This window comes from Pseudoliparis swirei, chromosome 17, assembly GCF_029220125.1.
Source record: "Pseudoliparis swirei isolate HS2019 ecotype Mariana Trench chromosome 17, NWPU_hadal_v1, whole genome shotgun sequence".
NCBI lineage: Eukaryota > Metazoa > Chordata > Actinopteri > Perciformes > Liparidae > Pseudoliparis > Pseudoliparis swirei.
In genome coordinates this window covers 1252324-1264684 of record NC_079404.1, presented here as the reverse complement: position 1 = coordinate 1264684, position 12361 = coordinate 1252324, and the positions used below count along the sequence as shown (strand labels likewise).

At 53.5% G+C, this 12361-nt stretch overlaps 2 protein-coding genes across 32 annotated transcripts in view; one reads left to right on the top strand and one right to left on the bottom strand.

The window, feature by feature from the left end:
- Nucleotides 1–3660, top strand: part of lrrfip2 (leucine rich repeat (in FLII) interacting protein 2) — a 31607-nt gene extending 27947 nt beyond the window's left edge. For all 31 annotated transcript variants that reach the window (XM_056434929.1, XM_056434932.1, XM_056434928.1 and 28 more), the window contains 2 exons: nt 1375–1479; nt 3057–3660. In XM_056434929.1, the coding sequence (XP_056290904.1) occupies nt 1375–1479; nt 3057–3167 (216 nt within the window). In that variant the 3' untranslated portion in view covers nt 3168–3660. The remainder of the gene's footprint in view (nt 1–1374; nt 1480–3056) is intronic.
- Nucleotides 3661–4569: 909 nt separating this feature from the next.
- On the bottom strand, nt 4570–12263 carry mlh1 (mutL homolog 1, colon cancer, nonpolyposis type 2 (E. coli)). Its single transcript, XM_056434951.1, has 19 exons — nt 11889–12263; nt 11565–11655; nt 11002–11100; nt 10844–10917; nt 9092–9164; nt 8925–9016; nt 8794–8836; nt 8624–8712; nt 8443–8555; nt 8269–8362; nt 8035–8188; nt 7341–7651; nt 6692–6819; nt 6486–6594; nt 5850–5913; nt 5613–5777; nt 5461–5553; nt 5287–5391; nt 4570–5218 (listed from the first exon to the last, which is right to left on the bottom strand). The coding sequence occupies exons 1-19, from the start codon at nt 11993–11995 to the stop codon at nt 5063–5065; spliced, it is 2160 nt and encodes a 719-aa protein (XP_056290926.1). The 5' UTR covers nt 11996–12263; the 3' UTR covers nt 4570–5062.
- Between the last annotated feature and the right edge of the window lie 98 nt (nt 12264–12361).

Sequence of the window (12361 nt, the reverse complement as noted above, 5' to 3'; positions counted from 1 at the left end):
GACCTGTGGGACGTGACCTGTGAGACGTGACCTGTGGGACGTGACCTGTGGGACGTTACCTGTGGGACGTGACCTGTGAAAAATGACCTGTGGGACGTGACCTGTGAGACGTGACCTGTGGGACGTGTCCTGTGAGACGTTACCTGTGGGACGTGACCTGTGGGACGTGACCTGTGAGACGTGACCTGTGGGACGTGACCTGTGGGACGTGACCTGTGGGACGTGACCTGTGGGACGTGTCCTGTGGGACGTGACCTGTGGGACGTGACCTGTGGGACGTGACCTGTGGGACGTTACCTGTGGGACGTGACCTGTGGGACGTTACCTGTGGGACGTTACCTGTGGGACATGACCTGTGAAAAATGACCTGTGGGACGTGACCTGTGACCTGTGAAAAATGACCTGTGGGACGTGACCTGTGGGACGTGACCTGTGGGGCGTGACCTGTGGGGCGTGACCTGTGGGACGTGACCTGTGGGGCGTGACCTGTGGGACGTGACCTGTGGGACGTGACCTGTGGGACGTGACCTGTGGGACGTGACTTGTGAAAAATGACCTGTGGGACGTGACCTGTGGGACATGACCTGTGGGACATGACCTGTGGGGCGTGACCTGTGGGGCGTGACCTGTGGGACGTGACCTGTGGGACGTGACCTGTGGGACGTGACCTGTGGGACATGACCTGTGGGACGTGACTTGTGAAAAATGACCTGTGGGACGTGACCTGTGAAAAATGACCTGTGGGGCGTGGCCTGTGAAAAATGACCTGTGGGGCGTGACCTGTGGGACGTGACCTGTGGGGCGTGGCCTGTGGGACGTGGCCTGTGGGACGTGACCTGTGGGACGTGACCTGTGAGGCGTGACCTGTGGGACGTGACCTGTGGGACGTGACCTGTGGGACATGACCTGTGGGACGTGGCCTGTGGGACGTGACCTGTGGGACATGACCTGTGACCTGTGGGACGTGACCTGTGGGACGTTACCTGTGACCTGTGGGACGTGACCTGTGGGACGTTACCTGTGACCTGTGGGACGTTACCTGTGGGACGTGACCTGTGGGACATGACCTGTGGGACATGACCTGTGACCTGTGGGACATGACCTGTGGGACGTGACCTGTGGGACGTGACCTGTGAGACGTGACCTGTGGGACGTGACCTGTGAGACGTGACCTGTGGGACGTGACCTGTGAGACGTGACCTGTGGGACGTGACCTGTGAGACGTGACCTGTGGGACGTGACCTGTGAGACGTGACCTGTGGGACGTGACCTGTGGGACGTGACCTGTGGGACGTGACCTGTGAGACGTGACCTGTGGGACGTGACCTGTGTGTCGGGGCTCGAGTCACCGGCTTGCTCTCCTCTGGTCTGCAGATCAACCGACTCGAAGGCCAAGTGAGCCGCTACAAGTCCTCAGCAGACAACTCTGAGAAAGTAGAGGACGAGCTCAAAGTGGAGAAACGGAAACTTCAGAGAGAGGTAAGACTTTAACTTTAAAAGAAGAGACGCCGGTAAATCTGATATTATATTTATAATATTTATATATAAATATTATATAATTTATATATATTTTGTATACAGGACTGTCTCAGAAAATTAGAATATTGTGATAAAGTTCTTTATTTTCTGTAATGCAATTAAAAAAACAAAAATGTCATGCATTCTGGATTCATTACAAATCAACTGAAATATTGCAAGCCTTTTATTCTTTTAATATTGCTGATTACTTACAGCTTAAAACTCTAAAATCCTATCTCATAAAATTAGAATATTTCAGACCGTTAAAAAGATTTATAACAGCAAAACTTAATCAAACATTTGAAAATGTCCATTAATGCACTCAGTACTTGGTTGGGAATCCTTTTGCATGGATTACTGCATCAATGCGGCGTGGCATGGAGGCACTCAGCCTGTGGCATTGCTGAGGTGTTATGGATGTCCAGGATGCTCCAATAGCGCTTTAGCTCATTTGCATTGTTGTCTGGCTTCAGCTTCTTCATAGCCCACAAATTCTCTATGGGGTTCAGGTCAGAATTGGCAGGCAATCGAGACAGACCATGGTCAGTACACCAGTTACTGGTGGTTTTGGCACTGTGGGCAGGTGCCAGATCATGCTGGAGCTCTATGGAGATGAGGATTTCATTTTCCAGCATGATCTGGCACCTGCCCACAGTGCCAAAACCACCAGTAACTGGTGTACTGACCATGGCATTACTGTCCTCGATTGGCCTGCCAATTCCCCTGACCTGAACCCCATAGAGAATTTGTGGGGTATTATGAAGAAGAAGCTGAAAGACACCAGACCCAACAATGCAAATGAGCTAAAGGCCGCTATTGAAGCATCCTGGGCATCCATAAACCCTCAGCAATGCCACAGGCTGATTGCCTCCATGCCACGCCGCATTGATGCAGTAATCCGTGCAAAAGGATTCCCAACCAAGTACTGAGTGCATTAATGGACATTTTCAAATGTTTGATTTAGTTTTGCTGTTATAAATCTTTTTTTTTACTTGGTCTGAGGAAATATTCTAATTTTATGAGATAGGATTTTAGAGTTTTCTTAAGCTGTAAGCCATAATCAGCAATATTAAAAGAATAAAAGGCTTGCAATATTTCAGTTGATTTGTAATGAATCCAGAATGCATGACATTTTTGTTTTTTTAATTGCATTACAGAAAATAAAGAACTTTATCACAATATTCTAATTCTCTGAGACAGTCCTGTATATATTTATATAAATTTTGTATATAATATTTATATATATTTTGTATATAATATTTATATATATATATTAAAGAAGCCCCCCTAAAATAGGCCTAACGACGACCCAGGAAACAGAGACTCCTGAGTTGCTTGTCGTTATATCAAAACTAGAGAATATTTCGTCATTGAAAAAGGAAAGAAGAAGCAAGAGTTTGATAGAGTTGGGGAGGTGTGTGTGCGCCTCTTGTCCTGGTTACGGTGTTACCCATCGCGTCCACTAGGGGGCGGAGCCTGCATAGCCATCCAATGGGTGCTCCAGACTTCATGAAGGCACAACCTGTGTTCCTCCTCAGCTGCGCACGGCTCTGGATAAGATCGAGGAGATGGAGATGACCAACAACCATCTGGTGAAGCGCCTCGAGAAGATGAAGGCCAACAGGAACGCCCTCCTGTCGCAGCAGTGAGGTCCCCACAGACGACCTCTGACCTCGGACTGCCATATTGTGTCTGGAGCACATTTCCATTTTTAGCTGTCACACTTTAAGAATCGTAGCTAACCAAAAACACTGAGGAGAAGCTGTCGCACAGAACACGCTGCGTTTGTTCTTTTATCGAAGCGTTGGGGATTTGGGGGATGACTCGTAATAAAGTGTAACGCTGTGGGAGGAGCCTCCGAGGAACCTCCTGGAGCCGCCGTCATGCTCTCCACGAGACGTCCTCTGGCTCTGTGGGTTTTCACAAGCTGCATGAATGAGTGTCAAGATGCTTTTAACCGATTGGCCCTCAGTGAAGTGCCTTCTCACCACCACAATGTTTTTAACCGGTACAGAAAGATGGAAAGAAAAGAAAAAAAAGTGCATTCTTGATTTGGAAGACATGTCAAACTGTTTGCTGCAGTTTCATTGAACTTTTTCAAATGTTTAAAATATTTCTTGAAAATAAATGTAATTTACAGAAGTGTGTAAACAATCTGAATCTTTGACTACATCGGTGTCATTAGTAGGGTTGGGTACCGAAACCCGGTGCCAATATGGTACCGGTTCCAATACAACCGGTATTACCCGGACCGAAACGCAACGCACATTTCAGTGCTTCTTTCCGGTGCCTGAGCTGATTGAAATTTGAAAAAAACTATTGTTGTGAACTTCTCAGGTGACTCCGCCCTGTCAGCAGGTGACTCCGCCCTGTCAGCAGGTGACTCCGCCCTGTCAGCAGGTTGAGCCTCTCATATGTAACTCTGAGAGGAGGCGTGGCCTGTGTGACTGTGAGCCCGTGTGGAGCACACCAGCGTCAGGCTGGACGCATGAGGAGGCCGTCACCGGTCCCCCTGAACACGGGGAGACCGATGATGACGAGCAGCCGGAACTCAGATTAGTACCGTAACGTTGATTGCAAGTCTTGCATTCATAAAAGTAGCCCAAAAAAATCATAAATTAGCCATTATAACCATGTTTAAGCTAGCTCGTAGCTCGCGCTAGCTACGAGCTACGAGCGTGACAGTCTGCTAGCAGATGTGTTGGTGTCCAGCGGTCCCGGCTGTTTACCCGGTGTTACCGGGAATATAATGACGGAGGAATAAAGACCGTGGGGCGTCACTTTGTTTGTGTAACTCTCGCTGTCAGAAGCAACACTTTATTTGTCACGTGTCATCTTCAGTCCCTCTGATTGGTTGTTCTCTTTGCCCATCAACACAGTGACAGGATTAACCCTATAAAGTCTGCACATGACGATACATATCACATCATATCATGGAGAACATTGTGAATGTTAACAGTCTGATATCCGTTGTTTGTCAGTGCTCCATGATAACGGCTTCTACAGGGAATATGGCCAAAGAGGTTTTTAATGTCCTCATTGTGCGTTAAAAAAAAGAAGTATCGGTTCAGGCACCGGTATCGTTTTAAAAGTACCGGTTTAGCACCGGTATCGGAAAAAACCCAAACGATACCCATCCCTAGTCATTAGTCATGACTTATTACAGCGTTAGTGTTATTACAGCATTACTATGTTAGTGTTATTCACATGTATGCTGGTTTCTGAGATGCAGCTTGGAATCAGCCGTCTGGTTCACTTTATTCCTGGTTTGAGTTTGTCACATGAATAAAGACAAAGACGTTTTTACTTTACATAAGTCGTGGGAACAAATGAGCTGTTCCTTCTCCCCACATGCTGCTCGTGCTTAACTTGTAAAGTCCGTCATGGAAACATTCATTTACAGAGCTCGTGTTCCTCGTGTTCCAGCTGGAACAGAAAGTGCTGGAACATTTGGATTTCCTGGCAGCGTTCCGGCTCCTCCTCATGAAGCTCGCCGAAGCCTCGCGGTCTTTATTCACCGGAGAGTAAACGGGTCTGAGCCGGTTCAGCACCTCTCGAACACTTTGTAGAGGTCCGGTAAGTTGGCGATCTGCAGCACGGCGCCGTCCTCGCTGAAGCTCCTCGGGGGACTCAGGAGGGTCCGGAAGGCCTTGAAGAGGACGTGCTCCACGCTCCACCGCCACGACTTCCCCTCGGCCTCCTGAAACGAGTCGGTTCTATGTGAGCGGCGTGCAGCGAGCGGGAAGCGAGGCGCGCGACGCTCCTCACCGGCTGCTCGCCGGCCTCCAGGACGTACTGCTTCCTCACGGAGTAGAACATGCCGCACTCCCGGCTCAGGTCCCTGAAGCACTCCTTCTCGTTGTCCCAGTTCACCTGCAGGACGAGCCCAACGTGAGACGCTCCCAGGGCGGCGCGAGGAGGAGGGGGCGGCGGGGAGCTCACCTCGGTGGCCAGGCGCAGGACGAACATGGGCAGCCCCTCCATGAGCGGCGTGTACCGGTCCAGCAGCAGCGGCAGGCCGGTCAGGTTCCCGTCCTGCGGAGCACAAACGTCAGGGTGACGGGGAGGAGCCTCCAACGTGTCGAACCACGCACCTGGTCGATCTCCACGGAGAAGTAGTCCTCCAGCATCTCGGTCTTCTTCTTCAGGAAGTCCACGATGTACCGAGCCAGACCTTCTTTGGGCCCGTCCTCCTCCGTCCAGCCGCTCTCCTCTGAGTCCAGGGCCAGCATGGCGAGGTCGTAGAGTGGAGCCGGGGTCTAAACACCATCGTTCATTTTAATCACCGTCGGCGCCGCTGAGCGAGAACCTCCATCGGCGCCTGGACTCACCGACAGTCTGAGGACGCCCAGGTTCCCGAAGTCGTAGATGACGATCTGCTGGAAGAGCTCCTGGCTGCAGCAGAGACACGGCGGTGAGCGGCGGAGCCACGAGGGGCCCAGAGCCACGAGGGGCCCGGAGCCACGAGGGGCCCGGAGCCACGAGGGGCCCGGAGCCACGAGGGGCCCAGAGCCACGAGAGCCCAGAGCCACGGGGGGCCCAGAGCCACGGGGGGCCCAGAGCCACGAGGGGCCCAGAGCCACGGGGGGCCCTGAGCCACGAGGGGGCCGGAGCCACGAGGGGGCCGGAGCCACGAGGGGCCCGGAGCCACGAGGGGCCCAGAGCCACGAGGGGCCCAGAGCCACGAGGGGCCCAGAGCCACGAGGGGCCCAGAGCCACGAGGGGCCCAGAGCCACGAGGGGCCCAGAGCCACGGGGGGCCCAGAGCCACGAGGGGCCCAGAGCCACGAGGGCCCCAGAGCCACGAGGGGGCCAGAGCCACGAGGGCCCCAGAGCCACGGGGCCCTAGAGCTACGGGGCCCTAGAGCCACGAGGGCCCCAGAGCCGAGGGGCCCAGAGCCACGAGGGCCCCAGAGCCACGAGGGCCCAGAGCCACGGGGGCCCCTGAGGCTGTTTCTGGTCCCTCACCTCAGCTTGGTGCAGTTGAGCAGGTACAGCTTGGTGCGGTGCTGGATCAGGGTCCACTGGGGGGTCACGCAGCCCACGAAGGAGTGGGCCTGCAGCATCTCCTGAAGCCCTGGAGGGAATCGGGAGAATCCTTTAAAAAGCTTCTTCGATGTCGGTGAAGCCAACGAGATGATGACGGACGTAGGAACAGGAAGTAGCCGCGTCACCTCGGTGACAGTTCTCCGTCGTCTCCGCTCGGAGCTCCTTGATGCTGCTCAGCTTGATGACTCGCCTCTTCGTCTCGGCAGCCGGCGGCTCCTCGTCTTCGTCCTGCGGCTCCTTCCTGAGTCGCTTCCTAACACACACACAATGAGAGAAGCTTGACAATGTGACTGTCATGCTTTTCTTCAGCCACTAGGGGGCAGAGGAAATCCACCAGCTGATGACTATCTTTTTATTAAAACTTGTAAAGACCAGTCAGAGTTCCAGAAGCTCCTCCTGAGTGACCTCCGGCTGCTCTCCACCTGCCTCGTCAAAACCTTTGTAGAGCAACTGGATCACCGACGAACAACGAGCTGAAGGAAGCTGCAGCGCTGACCTCCAATGCCTATTGGTGGAGCTACAAGCAGCCGGTGTGAGCGTCACCCTGATGACGTCACCCTGATGACACGCTGCCAGCTTCCTGCCGTCTTACTCGACCGCCACCGGTCAATGTTCAGATTTGCTGACTTTGCAGATTAATCACACACACACACCCCGCGTGAACACACACACACCCCGCGTGGACACACACACACACCCCGCGTGGACACACACACACCCCGCGTGGACACACACACACCCCGCGTGGACACACACACACCCCGCCCGACGCACCTGTGAGCGCCGTCAGCATCGCCTTCGTTGACCTTTGACCCCTCCGCTTCCTGCTCGGCCACGGCCCTGAGCATGTCCTCGTCGTCCGCCTCCTCCATCTCGTCGCTGGCGGCGTTGGTCGCGGCGCCCCCGCCGCTGGGACCGGCTGCTTCTGGGTCGGGCTTCTCTTTGGGCCGGAGGAAGGCGTCCAGCTTCTGCGCCCGGCAGTCGGTCCTCACCATCTGGCGAGCGGAGACCTGATGGCCGGACTCGGCGCCGGGGGACTTGACCTCAGCGCCGCCGCCGGCCGCCGCCAGGCCCGGCAGCAACGTCTGCACGGAGAAAACATAACGGAGACAGAGGTCACAGGTCAGATAACTAGAGACAGAGGTCACATGACTAAACTCAGGTCAGATAACTAGAGACAGAGGTCACATGACTAAACTCAGAGGTCACATGACTAAACTCAGAGGTCACATGACTAAACTCAGGTCAGATAACTAGAGACAGGTCACATGACTAAACTCAGAGGTCACATGACTAAACTCAGAGGTCACATGACTAAACTCAGAGGTCAGATAACTAGAGACAGGTCACATGACTAAACTCAGAGGTCACATGACTAAACTCAGAGGTCACATGACTAAACTCAGGTCAGATAACTAGAGACAGGTCACATGACTAAACTCAGAGGTCACAGGTCAGCGATGGTCACCTGAGTGAAGTAGGTGCGTGACGAGTTGGAGCCGAGCAGTTTGCTCTCCACGTGTTTCTGGACGCTCTCGATGACGCCGTCTTCGTGCAGGAAGTGCACCTCGTGCTTCGTGGGATGGACGTTCACGTCGACGTTCTGCGGAGCGATCTCCAAACTGCGGCGAGGAGAAAGCAGAAGGGGGCGTGGCCAAGGAACTCAGAGGGGGCATGGCCGAGGAACCTTGACCGGAGTTACCTGAGGTAGAGGAACGGGTGCGTGTTCTTGGGCAGGTAGGCGGCGTAGACCGTCTCGATGGCTTTCTTCAGCGCGCTCGACTCCACCAGACGATCTGAGGCGAGCGCAGACCTCAGGTCAGTTCCCCGGAGCCCCGACCGCGCGGCCGCTCCGGGGGTCTGCCGCCGTACTCACGGTTGATGAAGAGCACCAGGACGCACTTCTTCACCGAGTAGTTGGCGTTGGAGACGTATCCGTCCATCTTGTAGGCGAGCTTCTGATCCTCGCAGCCGACGTGGATCAGCTCCCTGTGAACGACGGCGGGCCGGTGAGCGGGGACCTCGCGGCAGGCTCGGCTCCTCTCGGAGCGTCGTACCTGCTGACCGCGTTCCCGAACACCGCTCGGATGTTGTCGACCACGGAGGCGTTGGGCAGCGTCCTCACGTCGGCCGCCGTCTCTCCTTGCTGCAGCAGAAGAAGAAGAAGAAGCCGTGAACAAGGTTCCCCACGGAGGCCAGAGGAGGCGTCACTCAAACATCGCCTCACCTTTTTCACGGAGAAACTTTTCCCAGAGTTGTGAATGGCGTACCTTCGAGGACAACGTGACACAGTAAGTTAGCCCCACACAATGGTATTCATTAAACAGGTCAAAGGTCACGAGAGGCCAGACGACGGACCTGCTGACCACCTCCACGATCCTGGAGTACTCATCACCGGGGCTCTTCAGAGCTTTCCTCCTGGTGGACACGTTGTAGAAGAGGTCCTCCACCTGCAGGGAGAGCAAAGCATTGTGGGTCTCTAAACCTCCTCCGACTTCATTTGGTCAACGTTGTCCACAACTCACCAGAATCTGTGTTCCCTGGTTGCCGGCACACGGCTTGGGAAGACCTTTGGGTTTACCGTCGCTGTAGTTGGCTCTGCAGAGAAGAGCCCCGCCCCCTGGTGGTCACTGAAGGTACCTCTACCACTGAAGGTACCTCTACCACTGAAGGTACCTCTACCACTGAAGGTACCTCCTACCACTGACGGTACCTCTACCACTGACGGTACCTCTACCACTGAAGGTAGCTCCTATCACTGAAGGTACCTCTACCACTGAAGGTACCTCCTACCACTGAAGGTACCTCCTACCACTGAAGGTACCTCTACCACTGAAGGTACCTCTACCACTGACGGTACCTCTACCACTGAAGGTACCTCCTACCACTGAAGGTACCTCTACCACTGAAGGTACCTCTACCACTGACGGTACCTCTACCACTGACGGTACCTCCTATCACTGACGGTACCTCTACCACTGAAGGTACCTCCTACCACTGAAGGTACCTCTACCACTGACGGTACCTCTACCACTGACGGTACCTCCTACCACTGAAGGTACCTCTACCACTGAAGGTACCTCCTACCACTGAAGGTACCTCTACCACTGAAGGTACCTCTATCACTGAAGGTACCTCCTACCACTGAAGGTACCTCTACCACTGAAGGTACCTCTATCACTGAAGGTACCTCTACCACTGAAGGTACCTCTACCACTGACGGTACCTCTATCACTGAAGGTACCTCCTACCACTGAAGGTACCTCCTACCACTGACGGTACCTCTACCACTGAAGGTACCTCCTACCACTGAAGGTACCTCCTACCACTGAAGGTACCTCTACCACTGAAGGTACCTCTACCACTGAAGGTACCTCTATCACTGAAGGTACCTCTACCACTGAAGGTACCTCTATCACTGAAGGTACCTCTACCACTGAAGGTACCTCTACCACTGAAGGTACCTCTACCACTGAAGGTACCTCTATCACTGAAGGTACCTCTACCACTGAAGGTACCTCTATCACTGAAGGTACCTCCTACCACTGACGGTACCTCTACCACTGAAGGTACCTCTATCACTGAAGGTACCTCTACCACTGAAGGTACCTCTATCACTGAAGGTACCTCTATCACTGAAGGTACCTCCTACCACTGAAGGTACCTCTACCACTGAAGGTACCTCTATCACTGAAGGTACCTCTATCACTGAAGGTACCTCTACCACTGAAGGTACCTCTATCACTGAAGGTACCTCTATCACTGAAGGTACCTCTACCACTGAAGGTACCTCTATCACTGAAGGTACCTCCTACCACTGAAGGTACCTCTATCACTGAAGGTACCTCCTACCACTGAAGGTACCTCCTATCACTGAAGGTACCTCCTACCACTGAAGGTACCTCCTACCACTGAAGGTACCTCTACCACTGAAGGTACCTCCTACCACTGAAGGTACCTCTATCACTGAAGGTACCTCCTACCACTGAAGGTACCTCTACCACTGAAGGTACCTCCTACCACTGAAGGTACCTCTACCACTGAAGGTACCTCTATCACTGAAGGTACCTCTATCACTGAAGGTACCTCTACCACTGAAGGTACCTCTATCACTGAAGGTACCGCTATCACTGAAGGTACCTCCTACCACTGAAGGTACCTCTATCACTGAAGGTACCTCTATCACTGAAGGTACCTCTATCACTGAAGGTACCTCTACCACTGAAGGTACCTCCTACCACGGCCATGTGATGTAGAGCACCATCTTGTTGGCCTACCTGTAGGCGCACTGGGCATCGGCTGTTTTCGTGGTGATGGTCACATGGGCGACGTGGCTCACGCTGGCCAGGGCCTGAGACAGAGAACACACGAGACCTCATGAGACCTCTCCCACCACACCGTGATGTCATCACGCAACAACCTGCTGCTCCTCTACCTCGCCTCTGAAGCCATAGGTGGAGATCGCCGAGAGGTCCTCAAAGGTCTGGAGTTTACTGGTGGTGAACCTCTCGCAGACGATGTCCATGTCTTCTCTCTGCCTCCGAGAGGGAAGAGACGGCTTGATGAGAACATTACGGACAACACAACACTCATTTGGACTAATGGGGGTCAGAGAGGACCAGAGAGGACCAGAGGGGACTATAGAAGACCAGAGAGGACCAGAGGAGACTATAGAGGACCAGAGGAGACTATAGAGGACCAGAGGGGACTATAGAGGACCAGACTGCCTACTGGACTGGATGCTGCACATCTTCTGCGCTCGGGTCCTTGCTGTTGTGTCTTCTCTAATACTCTAAGAGTTATCAAAGGGGAATTCATTGCATGGCACCAGTTTCATTCTGAAGGACACTTTTACAACAAGACTTCCCGGAGGACCACCCTGAGGACCCCCTCACACCCACCCTGAGCACCCCCTGAGGACCCCTCACACCCACCCTGAGCACCCCCTGAGGACCCCTCACACCCACCCTGAGGACCCCGAGGACCCCCCACACCCACCCTGATGCCGGTGCCGTTGTCCTGGATCTGGAGCAGCTTCAGCCCGCCGTCTTTCACCGTCACCTGGATGTTGGTGGACTTTGCGTCCAAGCTGCAACATACATGAAGTGTGATGTTACGTCACCATGCTGCATTTAGAGTTGAAGCATCAGCTCCCATAGTCACGTGACTGTCGCTATGACGTCACCGCGCGGCTCTGCCTCACACTTGATGCAGCTAAACAACGCGTCTCCTGCCACATTGTCGCCTTGTATCGGCCCCACTGCGGGTTACTTAACCCCCCAGTCACCTGACACGAGCCCACGGTTTTAATGTGTCCGTTACCAGTTTTCAATCAGCTCCTTGACTGCGTTGGCGGGACGCTGGATGACTTCTCCTGCGGCGATGCGGTTCACAACAGTCTCGTGAAGCCTCCGGATGACTCCCGCCATGTTGACGGTGGTGCAACGGCAGGGATTACCGGTGAAACACAGTTAGTTACGGAGAAAACAAGGATGTATGTATGGTTTAATGTAGCATCACAACGCGTACAAGAAACCGAGCGTGGATAGGATCAAAGATTTTTTTTAATAAGACGAACTCTCACTCTGCCTTAAAATGTCAGTACAGTGAAAGGCGCCGTACTTTCTGTAGTATCTTGACTTCCGGTTCAAGGAAGTGTCGCTTGTGGATGATGTCATCCTGGTCAGGGTTGAGATCAGGGTAATAAAGATGGACGCATACTGCGCCGTATACGAACACACGAGTACCGAGTGTTTTACTTAGACAATTAAATGTCAGTACACACACATAAATAT

What these genes read in the sequence shown, in the direction of transcription:
- mlh1 (XM_056434951.1), bottom strand. Translation starts at nt 11,995, where the DNA reads ATGGCGGGAGTCATCCGGAGGCTTCACGAGACTGTTGTGAACCGCATC. An exon ending in TCTCCGTGGAGATCGACCAG is followed by an intron (nt 5,554 to 5,612) that starts GTGCGTGGTTCG and finishes TGTGCTCCGCAG; the next exon opens with GACGGGAACCTGACCGGCCT. An exon ending in TCCTGCGCCTGGCCACCGAG is followed by an intron (nt 5,392 to 5,460) that starts GTGAGCTCCCCG and finishes CTCGTCCTGCAG; the next exon opens with GTGAACTGGGACAACGAGAA.